The 22,158-nt window shown below is 42.0% G+C and overlaps 1 protein-coding gene across 1 annotated transcript in view; it reads left to right on the forward strand.

Moving 5' to 3' along the window:
- The first annotated feature begins 1,536 nt into the window (after positions 1–1,536).
- LOC128638558 (charged multivesicular body protein 2a-like) overlaps positions 1,537–22,158 on the forward strand; it is a 60,894-nt gene continuing 40,272 nt past the window's right edge. The window contains exons 1-4 of the mRNA XM_053690583.1: positions 1,537–1,610; positions 3,040–3,215; positions 19,890–20,069; positions 20,896–21,026. Of these exons, the coding sequence (XP_053546558.1) occupies positions 3,048–3,215; positions 19,890–20,069; positions 20,896–21,026 (479 nt within the window). The 5' untranslated portion in view covers positions 1,537–1,610; positions 3,040–3,047. The remainder of the gene's footprint in view (positions 1,611–3,039; positions 3,216–19,889; positions 20,070–20,895; positions 21,027–22,158) is intronic.

Consider the following 22,158-nt stretch of genomic DNA (forward strand, 5'->3'; position numbering starts at 1 on the left):
ACAAGTATCCTACGTACAACACAAACACCACCTGACACATATATCCCACAAACCTCACACCATGCCCCATATCCAAGTAGAGGACACTCCACACCGGACCATTTTTTAGGGGTAACTATGAGATCACGGGGAGAGGGAGGAGGTATAGACCACACATCAGGAGGGCGGGGAGGCAGATACAGACCCACACGCCGCAACAGGCGGAGGATATAGTGGTCAACTTAAGTAAACATGCTCTAACTCCAGCTGAGCGACTTATTTTAAATAAAGGCCTATCCTTCGTACCTACCCACACTATACCTGAAATTGACCTTAAGATAGACATCTATAAGCTCAATAGAAATATGAAAATTAAAATTAAATTATGCCCTCATGATTAAGGGTCTGTGTTACCCGAAACTTTGCTGTCTTTTCATGATGACACCTCAATAAAGTTTTTTCTACTTTTATGAAACAGTGCTGGAGCCACTTGTCTTTTTCCTTTGGATTTATATATATATATATATATATATATATATATATATATATATATATATATATATATATATATATATATATATATATATTCCTTTCCCATATCACTTTTATGAGAGGGGACATCAGGTGAATCAACTTCGGTTTATGGTATTGGATCAGGTACCTAGGGGAACTATTGGCTTTAACAGGGGAAGAATTTTACCTAGAAAAGAGGCTATGTGGATACATAGGGGCATATGTATCAAGCTCCGAATGGAGCTTGATGCCCTGTGTTTCTGGCAAGCCTGCAGGCTCGCCAGAAACAGCAGTTATGAAGCAGCGGTCACAAAGACCGCTGCTCCATAACCAGTCCGTCTGCTCTGAGCAGGCGGACAGACATCGCCGGAAATCAACCCGATCGAGTACGATCGGGTTGATTGACACCCTCTGCTGGCGGCTCATTTACCGTGAGTCTGCAGGGGGCGGAGTTGCACCAGCAGCTCTTGTGAACTGCTGGTGCAATGCTGAATACGGCGAGTGTATTGCTCGCCGTATTCAGCGAGGTCTGGCAGACCTGATCCGCAGTGTCGGATCAGGTCCGCCAGACCTTAATACATATGCCCCATGGGCTTAATACTATGCATCCTAAGGGCCTTAATAGAGATTACAATTTAGCTTGTTTACTTTAAAAAAATAAATGTATAATGTAATAGTCTTCATTTAGTCTGTTCCCAAATGTTGTTAGATGTTTAAAGCTTGAGGCTTTGGATGTGATTTAATTTCGATCAATAATATAAAAAAAAATAAATAAATAAAAAAAACCTTTAAACAATAGCCTTAATATGCATTTTGAGAATAGATTTCTTATCATTTTTTATGTATTTGAAGTTTAAATATTTTTGTAAGGTGATCAAACTGCTTTTTTCTTTTTCTTCTTCTTTTGTGTTAAATAGAAATAATGAATGATTAGTTTGTTGTTAAATTATTTTGGTACTTTAAGTGTACATTATCATATGAGTCATTATGATGTCAGAGATAGAGGGGGCGTGTTTTTTGGCTATTTAAAGGTTGGATCATGTGTCCATTTGTATTGAGCCTGAGGACAGGGTGTAAGCCCAGAAACGTTTGCTCTGTTGTACTGCTGCCTTTATTCAGTAAGTTGGATTTACTCTGCACTTTTGAGTGTGTGCCTGTTTTTTCCTTTACTATCTATCTATCTATCTATCTATCTATCTATCTATCTATCTATCTATCTATCTACCTATCATCTATCTATCTATCTATCTATCTATTATCTCTCTCTCTCTCTCTCTCTCTATATATATATATATATATATATATATATATATATACACACACACACACATATATATACACACACACACACACACACATATATATATACACACACACACACACACTTACACAAATGTTTCTGGATTCTAAATGTATGCGCTTGCTCCTAAATGTATGGGTTTATAGGCTGGCTCCTAGATTTTGAACAAATTTGTCAAGCCCTGGATTACTAGTCAGGAGAAAAGTTACTAGTCATCTCAATATTAAAAATAGGGCAATTAGGGAAATAAAGCTAAATTCTTTACTTGTCCACAGCAATATTTTTTCTTTTCCATGACTAGTGGAAATTTTAAAAGGTAAAATATGTATTTCTTATTGCAGCAATACATTTACATTCAATTTAAAGGCAATCTGTAAGGTATTAACTGTGTATATAGACCAACAGCAATTTAATATTTACTGTCCCTTTAAAAGGATGGTATTTGATTATTTTTAGTGTGCATAATAGTGTAACAATTTTTTTTATTTTATTGTAGAAAATTGTTTTTACATTCATTTACATGCATTTCAGGGGTTTAAATGTAATCAGATTTGATTTATTTATGACAATTTTTAGAGGGCCTGGAATGTAATTTAGTGGCTTCCCTTTGACTTTCAATATACAAGTAGGTTCATTTTGTAAATAATTTTATTTCAATAGTTCTTTCAGTAAAACTCTGTCCTGATTTAGCCCTACCTTGTGCTACTTTTATTTTTTATGTACAAGTATCTCATGCATTTATAAAATGTTCTTCATAAATGCTATGCTGAGACTTGAGATCCTGTGTGTGCTTATACTAAAGCAGCTTAAAGGGACAGTCTACAATTTTAAATAACTTTTCAATTTACTTTGTTGTCTTGGTATTCTTTGTTGAAAGCTAAACGTAGGCACGCTTATATGCTAATTTATAAGCCCCTGAAGGCCCCCTCTTCAGTGCAGTTTGACAGTTTTTCACAGATAGACAGCGCCAGTTCTTGTGTGCCATATAGATAACATTGTGCTCACTGCCATGGAGTTATTTATGAGTCAGCATTGAAGGCTAAAATGCAAGTCTGTGAAAATCACTGAGATAAGGGGACAGTCTGCAGAGGCTTAGATACAAGGTAATCACAGAGGTAAAACGTGTATTAATATAACCGTGTTGGTTATGCAAAACTGCGGAAGGGTAATAAAGGGATTATCTTTCTTTTTAAACCATATCAATTTTGGAGTAGACTGTCCCTTTAACATTAAATCTCATATTTCAGAAATTAACATGGATTCCTTGGTTGGACGTCGGAAAACACCGGAAGAGTTGCTGAGACAAAATCAGCGTGCTCTTACTAGGGCTATGGGAGAGCTAGATCAAGAGAGACAGAAACTAGAGCAACAGGAAACAAAAATAATTGGAGATATTAAGGAGATGGCAAAGCAAGGTCAAATGGTGAGTACCGCAGCACAAAGTAAACTAAAAAAGTAAATTGTATGCAATGCTTTATATAGAGATTTATGTTGCATTATGCAATGTGTGCTTTGTATAGCTTAAATGACCACTAAATGCAGTAGAAATGCATAATTAACAATTACATAATAAAAATACAATGCAAAAGCACCTAATCTGAATTTGAAATAAGCAGTAGATTTTTTTTTTTTCTGGCAAATTTAGATTTGACAATATGGATTCTAGGTTTGCCACCTCAGCCATATTTTCCTGGACACTTTTATGATTTATCAGGGGTGTAGAAATTTAAAAAAATCTACTTGTCCAACGGACTAAAGTGGGAGCCCAATCTACTTGCCCCTCATGACAATCTACTTGTCCTGATACACAAAATAATTGTACTTATTTTTAAACATCTAGGGCATCTAAAGAGAAATACTGAATACATGAATTGTGTCCTGATCTGGGGAACACATATGCCTAGGATTTCAATATTTTGTGGGAATTCTGGGCCTAATACTTATTGTACACCGTTTCTTATTTTTATAAAACAAAAAGATAAGTGGTCCTCAGGTTAGACAGGCGCCATACAATGTGCGCCTGCAGTGAATGAGACACTTAGTGACAGTTGTGTATTTTGTAAATCACTATCATGAGGAGGTTAAACAAAAAAACTAACCCCTTATGGTGCATGTGTAATGTTAGTGTTAGTTAATGTCACTGTATGTGTAATAATAGTGTTTGTGTGTGAGCACAATGTCAGTGAATGTGATTTCTCTTATTTCTGTGTGTAATGTCGGTATGAATGGTGTTTCTCACAAATTTACAGATTCAGTCACAAACACAGATTTTTACCCACATTCACAGATAAAAACACATACAGTCACAGATACCCACAATCACAAATTCATACACTCACAGATTCAAACACATATAATCAAATTCTTACACACAGATAATCGTAAAATAATACAGACACATACAGATTAAAACACATATAAACTGCACACAAAGCAAAACTGTGATATAATATATATATATAAAATTAATATCAAATCCCTGGTGGTCCAGTGGAGTGGTAGTGGGGTGTGCGTTCTTTTGTTTTTATTACTTCACTGATTTAAATGCACTTCCAATTCTTTTTTATCTTCCATATATTTTCTCCTCCAAAAATCAGATCTAAATTCTATATATTGGCTTAATGAATATGATGTTCTTTCACTTAGTTCTTTATATTGTCTATTAATCTCTTTGTTATGCTTTATAACATAAGAAGTGATCTCTCCCCTAATTACAGCCTTTCCTGCCTCCCAAATAGTTTGATTATTTTGACAGCTCTTTATATTATGACTTAGGTATTCACTCCATTTTTTCTTAATGTGTTCTCTAAAATGATCCGACCCAAACAGGAACTTTGGAAATATAAAGCTTAAAATACCGGACTGTTTCCTTCCTAAAATAAGTCTTAAATCGACCACAGCATGGTCAGATATAATAATTTCATTAATCTTGACTTCCTCTATGTGTTTTATTAAAGCTTTTGAGACCAAAAAGAAATCAATTCTAGAAAAGGAAGCTTGAGCCTTTGAGTGGTAAGAGTACTCTCTTTGTGTTGGATTTTTAAACCTCCAAACTTCCACCAAGCCTAGTGTCTCTGATATAAGATTCACCATTTTTTTTATCATACTTCCCTCTTTTAACTGACCCTTTTTTTTTATCATACTTCCCTCTTTTAACTGACCCTTTTTTTTGACCTCCTAAAATATTCTTACTTCTATCCAAGAGAAAGTTTGGAGAGAGGTTAAAGTCTCCACCCATTATTAATTTGGTATCAATGTATTTAAGTAAAATCCTCAACATATTCTCCAAAAATAGACCATTAGTCTCATTTGGACCATATATGTTACATAACGTTATTAGTTCATTGTTAATAACCATTAATACTATTATACTATATTTTTAATCTCATATTCCAATTTTTTATTAAATAGAATTGCCAAACCCCTGCTTGCTTTCTTATGTGATAAAAAGACCACTTCTTTCACCCATTCTCTCTTTAATTTCTCATGTTCTTTATCTAATAAGTGAGTTTCTTGCAAAAGAGCTATATCTACTTTGCATGTTTTTTTTTATATATTTATCATTTTAATTTTTCATAAGTATATCAAAAGCTAGAAAGGAAAAGGAAACGGGGAGGGTGGAAGGGGAGCGAGGGTGGAAGAAGTATAATATTTCTAATATATTTCTGTGACTTATAAAGTGTAAGAAATGTATTTCTGTGACTTATAGGTTTAAATAATGTGAATAAGATATCATCCTCTTTCAACTCTATTTTGTAGAGAATATCCATTTTATCAAACATTTTATATTTTAAAAAGCTATTATTTCTTACTTTGTTAAACAAGTAGTGATCCCTAAGTACCCTCAGTGAAATTAATAAAAACACGTATGTAATAGTAGTGTAAAATATCTAGTGTAAAAAAAACAACAACTTACTATCTAAACTTTAATTGCCCCCCCCTTATCACCCCTCCCCCTTACCTTATCATCTTAACCTTTATTGGAGTCCATAAAATTCATTATTTCCTCTCTATTATTCAACATTTTTGTCTCATCTTGGAGTAAGATCTTAATTTTTGCTGGAAAAATCACAAAAGCTTTAAATCCCTTATTATTAAGCTCATTACATAGCGGTATCAATTCCTTTCTAGCTCTAGCCGTTTCTGCTGCATAATCCTGATAAATGGAAATTCTTCTGTCCTGAAATATAACTGTGTTCATTTGCTTATACGCATTGAATAACAACATTTTGGTGTTAAAGCTAACAAATTCCACTAATACTGGTCTGGGAAAATCTCGAGAATAATTACTTTTCTTTACCATGTTAATTCTCTGGACTTTTTCTACCATAAATGGCTCTTTTTCATTGGGAATTCCCAATAGTGACGGAAGATCCACTTCTACAAATTCTTTTCGCTCATGTATCTTTATTGACTCAGAGATACCTAGAATCCTTAAATTTTTCTGTCTTGAACGGTTTTCTAAATTTTCTAATCTCATAGTTAATGATTTGTTCTGCTTCTCTAACTCCATAATTCTTTCAATCAAGTTTGTGTGACCATCCTCTATATCAGAAATTCTCTGTTCTGATTCACCAAGTCTAGATTGAAAGTTCTTAATCTCTAAGGCTAATGTCTGTATATCTCTTTGTACTTCTTTTTGGACCCCATCTATTTGTGGAATTAAAATTTATGTTATTTGAGTTATCATGGATATCCCCTCTTTATCAGGTAAATTTTCCACTATAGCCATTGGTCTTTCTGTGAACCTGTCTAAAGATAGTCTTATTTGCTTATCACCTTGTTTTTTGGGCGGCATGTTACTTTTTGTAAATAATTTTTCCAAAAAACTAGCACCCAAATCTTGGGTCCCTAATCAATTTAGTACAATATCTCTAAGATATAAGAGAGAGATAAATGCTAGTCTGTCTCCTTTGTAAAATAACAAATATATATATCTATCACAGTTTTGATCCTGAGTTAAACCCTACTAAACCTTAAGTAACAGATATAGATAAAATTAGTATAGTATATCTACAGATCTATCTCACTAAATTATCTCTGTCCCTAATCAAGGTAGGGTCACTCTTCTTACTCTTCTTAGTGTAATACTTATAAAAGGTGACTTAAATACAGATATAATACCGTTTTTAAACTTGGGCCTATGAGCAGCACTTCTTTTGTATAGAATTTACCATAATCTTCAATTATATAGTTATTCATGTATATATTCCACTTATTATTAGTATGTACAGCTATTTTACACCTCTATAATAGACAGGCCTATAAGCTTATGCAGTGTGTTGAACAATTATACACAATATTGCCCAATTACAGAAAATTGACCCATTATACAGAGTGATGACCATTTACACCTATAAGGTCACTTAGGGTATAGTTCCAATGGAAGATATCCAGTCACAAAATATCACAGAGTCAATTTCCCGTTTTATAACAGAGGCAGTGAAAAACAGAAGGTAATTAACAGTTAGTGTCAGTTAAACTCAGTATCCACACGTTGTTGTTCACAGTATCAGCAAATATCCCCAGAGTGAACTTGTTCTCTGGCAGAGTTAATCTTTTATCAAATATCCAAAGATTATATTTTTAAACTTGAGTACCATATTAACAGATCAAAAAAAATACAAAAAAAGAAAAGGGGGCGCCCTTAAGAGTATCTATAAATGGTAATATGTAGTATATGAGGTAGCTTATATGTTACCAATAGAAATGCACTTTTCAGTATAAATGATGATACACTGATTCAGTAGTAACTAGTATATATGTTGTGGACAGAGTAAATAGATGTTAACCTATACAATTTGATAATCACAATGTTAATAGGACAGTTGTATCTCACTCAAAACTAGTATATACTTTGTGAACAGAGTAAATAGATGTTAGCCTAAACAATTTGATAATCACAATGTTAATAGGATAGTTATATCTCACTCAAAGATAGTGGTTAATGGGTGACAATGATCACTATATTGTCCTTTATAAAGGTCTTGATAGTAGAATACCAAGGCAGCAATCTGTAGTGGTCCAGACCAGGATCCAATTAAGCAATCTAAAATATCAAACAGAGACAGATGCGCCACATGGCCCAATATTGTAGTTTCCAAATTTATGTAGATTTTATTATATAGTTGAACTCACATGTATTGGAGCACCTCAATTGGTGCAAATGACACAGTCTGGGATCTATAACAGTCACCCAGCAGACCGGCCTCTCGAGTTGTTCAGGGTCTGTGTAAAATAGAGAACACAAAAAAGCCTATATGGCCTAGTATTGTATGACTAGAGTGATTCCACACCAGATAGTAGTATAAGATTTTGAACTCACATTTGGTGAAGCATCCCCAATGATGCTATAGAGACAAGCTGCCATTAATTCAGTCACCCAACAGACTTAGCTCGTGGCATACAGCATGCAATAGTCCTCTCAGTGGTCTTTAGGTCAGTGATATCCTCAGATAAAAACCAGTTCATAGGCAGCAAGTGTTTATAGTAAAAGTTAAAATCACTTTAATAAAATAATATTAAATTGCGACGCGTTTCTCAGTCTCAGACTGTTTCCTCAGGCATAATCAATCAACATTATGCCTGAGGAAACAGTCTGAGACTGAGAAACGCGTCGCAATTTAATATTATTTTATTAAAGTGATTTTAACTTTTACTATAAACACTTGCTGCCTATGAACTGGTTTTTATCTGAGGATATCACTGACCTAAAGACCACTGAGAGGACTATTGCATGCTGTATGCCACGAGCTAAGTCTGTTGGGTGACTGAATTAATCCCAGCTTGTCTCTATAGCATCATTGGGGATGCTTCACCAAATGTGAGTTCAAAATCTTATACTACTATCTGGTGTGGAATCACTCTAGTCATACAATTCTAGGCCATATAGGCTTTTTTGTGTTCTCTATTTTACACAGACCCTGAACAACTCGAGAGGCCGGTCTGCTGGGTGACTGTTATAGATCCCAGACTGTGTCATTTGCACCAATTGAGGTGCTCCAATACATGTGAGTTCAACTATATAATAAAATCTACATAAATTTGGAAACTACAATATTGGGCCATGTGGCGCATCTGTCTCTGTTTGATACCATATTAACAGAACTGATGGTGTTCCTTTAAAAATCTTCTGGGCTCAATTAATTAGCATAGCCTGTCTCAGTGTTATGGCTTATCCACTAACCACAGCTTTATCAGCAATATGAGTTTTTCTTCAGGTTGCTTTTTGCAAGAGTACCATATAAACAGAACTGATGGTATTCCTTTAAAAATCTTCTGGATTAAATTAATTAGTATAGCCTGTCCCAGTGTTATAGCTTATCCACTAGTCACAGCTTTATCAGCAATATGAGTTTTCTTCAGATTGCTTTTTGCAACAGATACACTTTAAGTGGCCAATTTACATATTTTTCTTAATACTGTGATGTATGGTTATTTACCACCTCAGCAAGTAAACCATATTGCTCATATTCGTTGTATAATTTCACTATGATAAAGTTCCTTTATAATTCCTTTACAGGTGTAGTAATACCAGGCAAAGTGCTTTATAACTACCACATTGGAGAGTTTTAGGGATTAAATCACATAAATTCACAGTGACCACATATAATCCCAAATAAAAGTTTCTTCACTGGCCATCACTTATTGCACCTATTAGGGAATTTTTATTTAATCACAGCTTGTTCAGTGCCCACTAGCCGATATCTCAGCAAGTTAGCACTGTACTCACGGTTTTGACAGATTCACAGTCTCCCCTGGTGTATAGTCAGTTGCCTTTTCTCCCCAGACTAGTCAATCCTTTTATGCCTGAAGTGCTGGTATTAGTTTCCGGTGCCGTGTTGTTTAGACAGGACCAAACAGATCTCCGCTTGAGCGAAAGCAAATGAGACACTTCCACGGCAAATAACGGCAGCAAACCTCCACAGCTCACTTCGGTCCCGCACAGTGGTCCCAGCACAAGCTCCCCTGTTGTCTTTGTGCCGCTTCTTCTTCTTTGCCACCTTCTCTGCTACTCCTCTCCTTCACCTCCTCTGTAACGGAGACCGCCCGGCTTAGCAAGTGTGAGCCTAGCCTAGGGCCTAATAGTCGGCGTCTGCAGTGATACATGCTGCTTAGAGAGTCACGATGTTGCAGCTCTCTCTAATCCCACCCACCGTAAACTTATTATAGGGGATAAAAATCCCTTTGATTTTAATTTATTGGAAATTTGCAGTTTACTTTTTATTAAATATATTGCAGAACCTGCTATATATTAAATAAAAAGTATTTCCTTCCTGGTAGTCAAGTGGGGGAGCATTTGATCTGCACCTCTGACCATATTAATAGCTCCTTCTGACTGGCTCTCAGTGATGTGAGTCAGTGTATGCTGCACTAACTCACACTGAGAGCTGGAACCAGGAGGGGAGCGATTAGTATGGTCTGTACCAGACAGAGGTGCAGACCAAATCAGTTATCATTCATAACCTTATGCAGAATGCACTTTTATAGTGACTAACATATTACAGGTTAACAAGCCAGTAACCCATCAGAAAATCGAATTGTCAAATTAAAAATGTATAAAATTCTGGAATTGTAAGAAGGAACATGCACATTACTTACATGCAATGCTTAATACAAATAGTTTTGAATAGAGTTATTGACACAATTCTTTTTATTGTATGCTAAGGGCTAATTACACATTTTGATTATACATATTTTGATTAAAAATAAGACTTATTAGTATAGTTAATTATTTGCAAGGGGAGTGGTAACTGCAATAACTCTATTTGTGGTGGGATAATGTTTACAAATTTATTTATTAATTACAAAAACAATAATGATCTCAGACTACCATAAGGACTGAATGGCCTACTTCAGGATACCAGTAAAGTGACACACCTAACCAGACTTTATTACTCCCCTCTTATTCCCTGAAATAAAAACACAACACCAAGTTGGGAGGAAGAGCCGCAGGTCCCATTTATTCAAGCAGCTAGTGCGCATGCTCGCACTAGCAGGTTACTTAATAACCAACAGCATATGCAAATATGCTGGCGCGCATGAGTCCCTATCCATAACTCCTACTTTGGGAGGTAGCGGCCCAATTTCAATTCGGGATATGACGGATTCCCCCGGATGACTCCGCCCCATCAGGTGTTAGTCAAGGGGGTTAGGATGATTTTTTCCGGTCTGCCTACCTGTGAGGAAAAGGCACCCTAGGCCCGGACCTAGTGATGTTGCCTTTCCTCCAGCCTCACCAATCACTCCACCCCAAGGCTTCAAATTTAGGCCACTACCTCTCGCCGCTAGAGCAACTATGACTCCTGCCCTTAAGGGGCCCAGCTCTTGACAGCCGAAAGAGCCGAATAAGATGCTGGCGGAGTTCAAAACTTACAAACACGGGCTTACCTTAAGACTAGTTCGACTAAACCTACCCCTGCCGTGTTGACTAATGCCGAAACTCAGCCACTACTCATGCCGCCCTACTTATGTTCTTTTATAGGGAAGGGAGGGTGGGCAACTCTAACTTCTTGCAGAAAACCGGAGGAAAGAGGCAGAACTCTCCAGAACATCGGTTCTTAAACCCCTAAGTGAGTCACTCCCCTTAAGCTGCAACATTGTCACAGCCCTTAATACGTTTCATTCCCACTAGGGGTCACTACACTATCATAAGGACTGAATGGCCTACTTCAGGATACCTGTAAAGTGACACACCTAACCAGACTTTATTACTCCCCTCTTATTCCCTGAAATAAAAACACAACACCAAGTTGGGAGGAAGACCCGCAGGTCACATTTATTCAAACAGCTAGTGCGCATGCGCATGCGCATACTCGCACTAGCAGGTTACTTAGTAACCAACAGCATATGCAAATATGCCGGCGCGCATGAGTCCCTATCCATAACTCCTACTTTGGGAGGTAGCGGCCCAATTTCAATTTGGGATATGACGGAGTCCCCCGGATGACTCCGCGCCCCATCAGGTGTTAGTCAAGGGGGTTAGGGTGCTTTTTTCCGGTCTGCCTACCTGCGAGGAAAAGGCACCCTAGGCCCGGACCTAGTGACCTTGCCTTTCCTCCAGCCTGACCAATTACTCCACCCCAAGGCTTCAAATTTAGACCACTACCTCTCACTACCCTATCCACAAGAGACTCTTTAAAGTTGTGTGTCCAACGCCTCTCTCAAATTACCTAAAAATAGGTCCAGACCCACATCAGAGAGATGCACACCATCAGGGCGATTCAATGCCTTCTGATCGGCCGACAGGTTAGGGTGCCTAACCACAAACCCTTGCAATCCGCAAACTGTCTTCCCCACTTCTCTATTAATCTTTTTCCTAATCCTGTAGCCGGCACCTGACGAACCTAGGTGCCTCCAATGCAGCCTGGCCACCATATTGGACCACCCTACACGGACCCCCGGGGACCAGGTACACAGCCACGCAATGTCTGCTTGAATGATCTTAATGAGATCCAACACCGGAGTCTCACCCACATCATTACCCCCCAGGTGCAACACAATTATCTGGGGTCTACCCCAGCGTCGATGCGCATCCTGCAAGAGCGTCGGGAGCTCGTGCCAGCACATACCTCTCCTGCCCAGCCATCTAATAGATGCCCTGGCCGTAGGGAAACCTAATTGTTGCCCCCCAACTGAAGCGGCAGCCCGAATGGCCGCCCAGTGGACATAAGAATGCCCCACAATCCAAACTGGAACAGCAGCAGCAGAACCTGAAACAACAACATTAAACTTGCTAACTCGAACAGCAGCAGCAGAACCTGAAACAGCAACATTAACTTGCTAACCATAAAATGCAAACAGTCCTAACATCTATTGCTGCAATGGCCTAACGTACAGCCTATATCTATTCGAGCGCCACCTGCCTAGCCACTTAATGCCAGCTGCCGACTGCCCTTCTGCTGCTGCGGACGTGGCTGCGCCAATCCTAAATGCATGCGTCCCTATGCTATTTGGATTGATACCAACGCTGCCTGCCACTGTTTTCAACACCTTCTTGAACTGGTAGACCGACAGCGATGAACCGTCCTCATGTACCAACAATTGATTCCCACTTAAGGGACGTACCCCTAATAACTCGGACAACACACGGACTAGGCAGGCTACACCGCCACCTTTTCCAGTCAGAGTCATCCAAGCACCCTTACCCTCCTGGTTCGTTTTAGACCAGGGGACAAAATGTAGAACTGCCGACTCATACACCCTGACGTGCTGAAGGAGAACACCCTTCCCTGATATCCTAGCTGCCAGTGCTACCAGTTCGCTCATGCGCAACTGCTAGCACGAATGCTGCCCTAAACAGCGCAACCTCATAGGGGGATGAACACACCCCCTCCAGCCCAAGCAAAAGCCGCTCCAGCCTCTCGCTGGTTATAGGTTCCCTCACATCTGGAACCTTGATTTCTGTGTGACCCCAACCTCGCGCTATCTGTTTCACGAGAAACGACCCTGCCGGGTCAGGACCACAAGCGAGCTTATAGAAGTATGTAAGGGCTGTCAAGCGTGCCTGCACAGCCCCTTTGCGCATCCCTTGCCTTCTGAGCACGGATAACCATTCAAGCAACATTACCTGAGACCCATCCCGTACAGAAACCTGCCGGTTCCCACAGAATTCATCCCAAGCTCTCCAGTATGACACGTAGGCCGCCCAAGTCACCGGAGCTAGAACCGCGCCCACTAACGACAGAATGGCTCCCCCAGATCCGCCAGCTGCCAGAGAGAAGGAGGACAAGTCAACCCCACTGCCGCAGCTTCTGGCACTAACTTCCTAAACTGATCCCACTGGAAGCGCGATAAAGCATCTGCCACCACATTATCCACTCCCGGCACGTGACGTGCCGAGAAATGAATATTGCTGCAGAGGCAACGCAATACCAAGAAACGCAGATACCGCACTACCACTGGAGAGGCAGCCGGTTATTAACAGCATGCACTATGCTCAGGTTATCAGACCAGAACGTGACTACCCTGTCCTTGAAGCGATCGGCCCATAATTCTACCACCACCACGATAGGGAATAGCTTGAGCAAAGTCAGATTTCTCATAAGCCCCTGCTCATGCCACTCCAATGGCCAAGGCCCCACGCACCACTCTCCTTCAAAGAAGGCACCGAAGCCGAACGCCCCAGCTGCGTCAGTAAAGAGCTGCAACTCCTGACTGGTGACCCACTGCCGAGGCCACAGCCGGACCCCATTGAAATCTGTCAGGAACTTATCCCATACCTGCAGATCCTCCACAATATCCCTGGAAATCCGCACCCTGCCTGTCCTCGCCGGTCCCAAACACCCTACCATCCACCTGTTGAATACCCTACTCATGGGTATAACCCTACAGGCAAAATTCAACATTCCCAATAATGACTGCAGCTCTTTCTTCTGCAACCATTCTCCTGCAGCAGCCATCCTAACCGCTTCCAGGAGCTTAAGGACCTTATCACTCGGCAGGCGGCACAGTGCAGCCTCCGTGTCAAATTCTATGCCGAGATACGTCAGGCACGTACACGGCCCCTGCGTCTTATCCTCGGCAAGCAGAACCCCAAACTTAGCCATCATGAAACGCATGGCACCCATCAGTCTGGTGCAACTTCCTGAGCCTGGTGAGCCCACCAAGAGGAAATCATCCAGATAATACGCTACTGCATTATCCTCTGACACCGTGACCACCGCCCAGTGCAGGAAGGATCTGAACATCTCGAATAATGCGCACGACAGGGAACACCCCATGGGCAAACACCTGTCCACAAAATGCTCCCCCTGCAACTTACACCCCATGAACCTAAAGGACATGGGGTGCAATGGCAGCAACCGAAATGCTGACTCAATGTCGACTTTTGCCAATTCAGCACCCCTCCCAGCCCGCAACACCACCTCAAGTGCCCGGTCGAAGGACTGGTAGTGCACTGAAGCCAGTTCGGGATCAATGGCATCATTGACCGACACACCCGCCGGGTAGGACAGGTGCTGAATCAGCCGAAACTTGCCTGGCTCTTTCTTGGGTACCACCCCCAAGGGGGACACGACCAAATCTTCTATTGGTAACTCCGCAAAGGGGCCCAACATTCTACTGAGACGCACTTCCTTCATAAGTTTCTCCCGCACCACCAAGGGATACTCCTTAACCGACTTCAGATTGTGGTGGGTCGCTGACCCCCTCACGTAAGCCGTGATGGGGATCCGAAAACCCTCCTGCAACCCCACCAGCAGCACCCCTGCTGCCTGGCGGTCCGGGTATAACTGTAGCCAAAGCTCAAGAACGTCCACCCTCAGCGGGGTGGGCGCTCTTTGCCCCAGCTCCTCCCTTAGCCTGCCCTCTGTCAGCCCCGAGGTCCCGCCTTTTGCATTCACAACCCGGGTGACCCCCACCGCAGAACTTGCAGATGTGAAAAAAGGAGCATGCCGTGCCCCTATCGCACTGCCGGTCCTGGAACTTCCAACACTCACGTCCCTTACGCCGGACCTTGGCAAAGGACCTCTGTACCCCTGCAGGTGAGCCTGGGGGGGGAGATAGACCGCTCCGCCCCCAGCCTAGCCCACAGGTGCATATCGGTCGTACCGAAATTCGAAAGGGGGTTCCCTACCATCTTTCTGCAATACTCATCATCGTAATCGCACCACGCCCCCTCTTTGTACCTCTGACAGATCCAGTCAATCGTATCCATGTATTTGATGACTGCCTGCATCTTATCAGGGTGCTTCTCTAAGTAGCAAGCGCCCAGAACTCTGAAACAGCGATGTCATTCCAAGTACATATCTGGGCGCTTAAACTTCTTTGGGCCTGTGCCATCTTTACTCCTCTCTTTCTGCCTCTGCGCCTCAACCGACAGTTCGAACACATTAAAAAACTTGCCTGCCTGTATTCACACACAGTCTTAGATTTCAGATGCCCATAAAGACAATGCACCTAACACGGAGAAGTATCCCCGAGCATCGCCGCTTTACGCCCTACACTCCCTTGAGGGGGACCTGCCTGCTCCACTAAAGGACTAATGGGGGCTGGCTGCTCCACCTGCCTAAGCTCCCCTGTCTGTCTTACCGACTACGTACCCTGATTGGACACTAAGTTGTTCAGCAGCCTGAACATCCTACGCTTGTCTTTGCCCTCCAGCTCCAAAGACTGATCACTATCTGACCCTGAATCTGAAGATGAATCAGAACCACCTCCCCTCAGTGTGTGTGGTTAGCTCACCAGTTCCGGAAGTCCTAGCTGCTCTGCCCGACGGGGTAGAGGGTACTGCCTCAGACATCCCGACTGCTTCTCTATTCGCCTGGGCCAGCGAAAGGGACCTGGCTGTTCTCCACACGGCAACCTGCTGCTGGAACCTGTAAAACAGCAGAAACGTTGGGAGTACCAGGGCCTTGGAGCATTGCCCCGCCTGCATTCACACCCCCAGCTACCTACATACCCCCTCCTGCTGACTGCCCTCCAAGCATCCCCCAAGCATTCAATAGAGGCTGCAGTAGCTGCATCAGAGCTGGTGGGATAACCTGCTGGCTGCATTACCTGCCCTTGTGGGCCCCCTAGCTGCCCTGGGAGCCACTCTTTCATGCCCCCGCTGGAACCCATAGACACCTGCTGAGCCACACTAGGGCCCTGTACACCCTGTCCTCTCCTATCCTGGAAAGCGATCTCTTGCATGCCACCCACGGACACTGGTCTAACAATATTTCCACCATATTCCAAATGTCCCTGTTGCTGCATCACCGGCCTAGCACTAGCCGGACAAAACACACTGCCCCCAGCACCTCCGGCAGGGCCGGTCCTCGGCCACGGTACTCCCGACCTACCTGTTTGGGTACCCGCTCCTTGCTGCCTCCCCCTGTGACCGCGCTCACTGCCGCGGCCTCCCAGGGGTGTTTCCGGTTCCGGATGCCGCACCGGAAGTAAGTCACCGGAAGGGCCGGGGTCACGGCGCGCGACACTTGCGCGCAACGTTAGCGGAAAGCCTGCACCCGGAGCCACCTCGTATGGGCTGCTGCTGGCTACAGGCCTACCCGCCTCCAGCCGCCCAGCCAGGCCCGAAGGCCCGACTTAACCGCCACCATGCTCCCATGACGGGGCAGGTGAGAACCATCACTAGGCCGACCCTGCCCTGCACCGGATCCCACACCAGCCCCCGCCTGCCATCCTGACACTGCTCCGGGCCCGGAACCAGGCCACAGAGGCCCAGAACCAAGCCTGGGCTGAGGGCCACGCCCTCCGTACTCCCAGCCACCTCCAGACCCTAAAGAGGGCCCAATCCCAGGCCCGATAGGCCCAGAACTAGGCCCAAGGCCTGCTCTGGTACTAGGCCCAGAAACAGGCCCAAAGCCTGCCGGACCCCCGGGCGTAACTGCCGCCACCAAGGCCTGCAGGAGGGACATCACTCCTGCAGCAGCCTCAGCCGGCAAGGCCTGTAAGTCTTGCACCGAGCCACTGCTTGGAATAGGTGATACCTCCACAGGATAGGCCTCCGGCCCTGAGCCACTAGGCCCAGGGCCTGAGGCCTCCTCAAACTCTTCCTCCTCCTGCCTATCAACTACCTCCCCAACCCTCAGTCTCTCCCCCACTCGACTCTGCAACCTTATATAATGAGGGAGAGCCTGGGGGGACCGGAGAGGGGGCCCTAGAACCCTGGCCACATGGAATCATGCCCTCCTGCGTAGTAAGGGGTCTCTCCTCACTAAGCACTCTTTTCTCCTTTGCAGGAGCCCTACTACCACCTGGGGACCCATCCCTGAACCTCTTAGGGGGAACAGATACTCGCCTGGCATGATTCATGCTGACAGCAACTCAGACAACTCCAACTTCTTGCAGAAAACCGGAGGAAAGAGGCAGAACTCTCCAGAACATCAGTTCTTAAACCCCTAGGTGAGTCACTCCCCTTAAGCTGCAACATTGTTGCAGCTCCATCTTTTCTTTACATTCCTATCCTTGCCAGGCCACAGCCCTTAATATGTTTCATTCCCACTAGGGGTCACTACACTATCAGGTAGGAAATACTATTTATGTAATATATTGCAGGATCTGCAATATATTAAACAAAAAGTAAACTTCCAGCTCTCCCAAAAGTTGGCTTCCTGAGCCGCTCCTGGGTAAGTAAGTAAACTTCCAGCGTGTGCCCTAAGACGGCTTCGTGAGCGCTGATGCCAACGCCCACCTGGGAATTTCCCGATATCCTTGGCCTGTCCGGGGCTGTATGGAGGGGGTAGTCAACACCTCTGGTTGTCAGGCTCTCGGTCTGCGACTTGCTGGTTGGGTCCGGTGCACAGCTATCCCGCAGTTAAGTAATACAGTACCTCAGGCTGCAGCATACTGTCATATGTAGATACCAGGTTCAACCTAGCCCAGATATTGCAGACCAGCCACAGCTTTTGTCTGCACCTAAACTCGCGCCACATGCACAGGGTACAATGAAAATAGCAGATGGTTATATGAACGTAGTTCAGATTCACAACCCCAAACAGTTCCTCGTGTCACGGATAGCACTGGGTTATAAAAATCATTTAGCATTATTTGTTTGCTGATACTTATGGTTAGTTCCCTTCATGCTACCCTAGTTGGACATATACGTTTCAACACGTTGGCCGGGTACTTTGCTCTTCTAGCCCGCACCTGCCCAGAATTGCATGTCCTGGGCGTCAGGCGATATATATTGCACATCCCTGGTTATACATGCTGCAGGGTGTGCAGTTAGGAGCATGAATTTTATTCCTGGACAGCAGACAAATAGTGACACTGAACAGCACTATTCATATTCCTCTGCCCACCCTGCAGCATGTGTAACTCATAAGTGTCCAGGAAAACATGGAGGAGGTGGCGGCAAATTTAATTTCTTCTGAGTTTAAAGGTAAACTCCTTGGTACTCGTTAATGTGCTTAGAATTTATGCAGCTAATTGCTTTAATTAACATTTTATGAACTGGCTGTATAGGTGATCAGCGTGTATCTCATGCTGTTGCTAGATGCCTGTATGTGAGGCTATTCAGCAACAGTGCAATAACAGCCAAATACGACTGATACTGTGTATACCATCACTGCAATCCATGCTAATATCAGGCTCACTGAGTTATCGTTAAATGCTGCAGGAGTGAGGCCCGTACAGTTGTGCTCAATAAAGTGCACCCTGGTCATGTAATCATTGTGACAGCCAGTCAGTGACCACATGTCAAAAAGGGCAAATTGTTTAAAGGGACAGTATAAACCAAAACAAGTTTACTAGTAAAATCAAGCATTATATGATGCTAAACTTTGTAATATACATTAATTACACATTTTGCAGCTAAATATGACTTTAAAAATGACTTATGATATGTAAATTTAAGACTGTCAACTGTACAATACTGTGTGTTTATCCACGGTAAGTGGGTTAAACACACAGTTGAAATACTGCTTGAAGTCAGCAGAGCACTGCTGGTCTTGAGCAGAAACCACTGCTTGTCCAATCAGCAGTGCTAGTCTTATGACTCAGATATGTAGCTAGCTTTGCTGATTGGATCAGCTGTGGTTTCTGCTTGGGACCAGCAGTGCTGTACGGGTCCTGAGCGGTACTTCTATTGTGGTTTTAACCTCTTTGCACACACAGTAGGGGAGGGTCAACAGTCTTAAAATTACATGCCATAATGAATTAAAGGGCCATAATAGTTGGAAAATTACATGCTTTAACTCCAGCAATGGTATAAAACACATAGTAGAAGTACCATGTGGGACCCACAGAGCACTGCTGAGTGGCAACTGTCACTGATCTAATTAGCAGTGCTAGTGTCATGACTCAGCCGTGTAACTAGCGTCGATGACTGGATCAGCATCAGTTTTCGTTTGGGACCAGCAGTGCTCTGCAGGTCCTGAGCGGTACTTCTATTATGTGATTAACCCCTTTGTGCAGTTTAACACATAGCATTAAAGGCTAGCTAGTATTAATATTACATGCTCTAACGAACTGGAGAAAGTCATTTTTCGACTATAAAGGCCCTTTAACCATTTGATATTTTCCTTAGTACCCTGTCCTGTATTAGTTCAGCCTAAAACTGTAGACATGTGACAAAAAAATGTTATGATGATTGTGTCAAAGCTGACCGCAAGTCTAATTTGTCAAAATATATATCTTTTTTTTTTCTTCTCAGGATGCTATGGAAATCAAGGCTAAGGATTTGGTGCGCACTCGCCGATACATGAAAAAGTTTATTTCGATGAGGGCGAACATCCAAGCTGTTTCTCTTAAAATCCAATCACTGAAGTCTAATAATTCCATGGCACAAGCCATGAAAGGAGTTTCTAAAGATATGGCTACCATGAACAGACAGGTATTTGTGACTTATGTGTATTCCTTTAAGCTGGTTGTAGCTGGCTCAGCGACTGCAATGATGTTTCTCAAGTATTCTGTTCTCTTAATGGGACATTAAACTTAACACAGACTTTCCCATAAATAGTGTTCCCATAGTGAAATAAAACTTTGGCGTATGTTTTAAATGAACATGAAACTCAAAAATTTTCATTCATGATTCAGATAGAGCATACATTTTGTAAACAACTTTTCAATATACTTTTATTATTAATTTTGCTTCATTCTATGCGTATCCTTTCTTGAAGGAGCAGCAATGCTCTACTGTGAGCTAGCTGAACACATTGGTAAGCCAATCACAAGAGGCGTATATGTGCAGCCACCAATCGGCATCTAGCTGTCAGCTGCTGAGCCTACCTAGGTATACTTTTCAACAAACGATACCAAGGGAACAAATTAGATAAAAGAAGTAATTTGGAAAATCGTTTAAATTGGTATGCTCACAAAAGAACAAAAATTGTTTTTTGTGTACCTTTTAATTATGTATTTTGCCTGCTTATCCTTAATTTGAATCTTAAATTTGTAGTTTTTCTATTGTCCCCTAGAGAAGCTGGAGAGCATCTGTGGAAACATTAACAAATGTACCTTTTAAATGCTTATAAAATCTTTATTTTGTATGCAGAGCTTTTCTTAAGCAGTGCTTGTTTTCTGTTGCTTATATAAAAAATGACCATGTCCCTTTTAAATAAGCAGCGCTTCATACTACACTACAGATTTCATTAGTAAAAGTAAAATACGTTCAAGTTAAATTGCAAATATTTGTTTGAATTGGAGCTTTGTATTTGTAGCTGAAGTTGCCTCAGATCCAGAAAATAATGATGGAGTTTGAGAAACAGTCTGAGATTATGGACATGAAAGAGGAAATGATGAATGATGCCATTGATGACGCCATGGGGGATGAAGATGATGAAGAAGAGAGGTGTGTATTGGGAAATGTAGTTCATTTTCTCTTGGCACAGATTAAATATTTATAGTGTTTGAAGATTCATTTATTCTCTCAGTATTGGTATTTTATAAAATAAAGTAAATAAGTAAAAGTAGTGTTTAACTCTAGTTTCTCTTCTTTTTTTGTGGATGTCACATTATTTCTGGAAAACAAAACAGGACTCAAACACATTCATTCTGATTTTAGTTACATTTTGCCCTTGGTGTACTTTATGTCCTTGCTATTGTGTTAAATGGGTATAACAAGTCTGTTTCATTGTTGTAATAAAAAAATCACTTGAAGAAGGATTTGATCTTTTATTTTTTGAAGGATCCATTACTTCTTGTCACTGCCCCACAAGGGGGCTGTGGCCTCTACAGGATGGCAAATGAGCAGCTTTTCCTTTGATTTGTTGCTAGGAGACACCTGCTCTAGCTGCAGTCCATTTACTGCCCATGCTCAGTAGAGGACTTTTGCTGCAAATCTCATGTGACAGTATATCTTATGTTCTGTAATGGTAGCTCCATTATCTAGCTGCAGGTAGCTGCTACACTGAGAATTTCCAAGTGCTCATTTAGAAAATAAACAAGTAAGTTGTTTGCTGTTTAACACAGTCTGTTGTCTCTTTTTATGCTTACTTTGATTTACCTTTTTTATTTATTTTACTAAAGGAGCACTGTTTCATATCCGTTTATAGTGTGTCAAACTCTAGACTATAACTAAACAAATTCAGTTACTTCTGATTAAAGGGACAGTATACACTCATTTTCATATAACTGCATGTAATAGACACTACTATAAAGAATAAGATGCACAGATACTGATATAAAAATCCAGTATAAAACTGTTTAAAAACTTACTTAGAAGCTGTCAGTTTGGCTCTGTTGAAAAGGTAGCTGGAAAGCCCACTGCAAGTGGCAAATAAGACACTCCCCCCCCTCCCCCTTCTTTTACATATGAAAAGACCCTTTACACAAACAGGAGCAAGCTGGAGAAGGTAGCTGACAGTATTCACATAAAACTTTAGGGCTTGGTTAGGAGTCTGAAAATCAGAGCAATGTTATTTAAAAATAAGCAAAACTATACATTTATTTAAAAAAAAAACGTCATGGACTATATAAATAGA

Source organism: Bombina bombina, chromosome 8, assembly GCF_027579735.1.
Source record: "Bombina bombina isolate aBomBom1 chromosome 8, aBomBom1.pri, whole genome shotgun sequence".
NCBI lineage: Eukaryota > Metazoa > Chordata > Amphibia > Anura > Bombinatoridae > Bombina > Bombina bombina.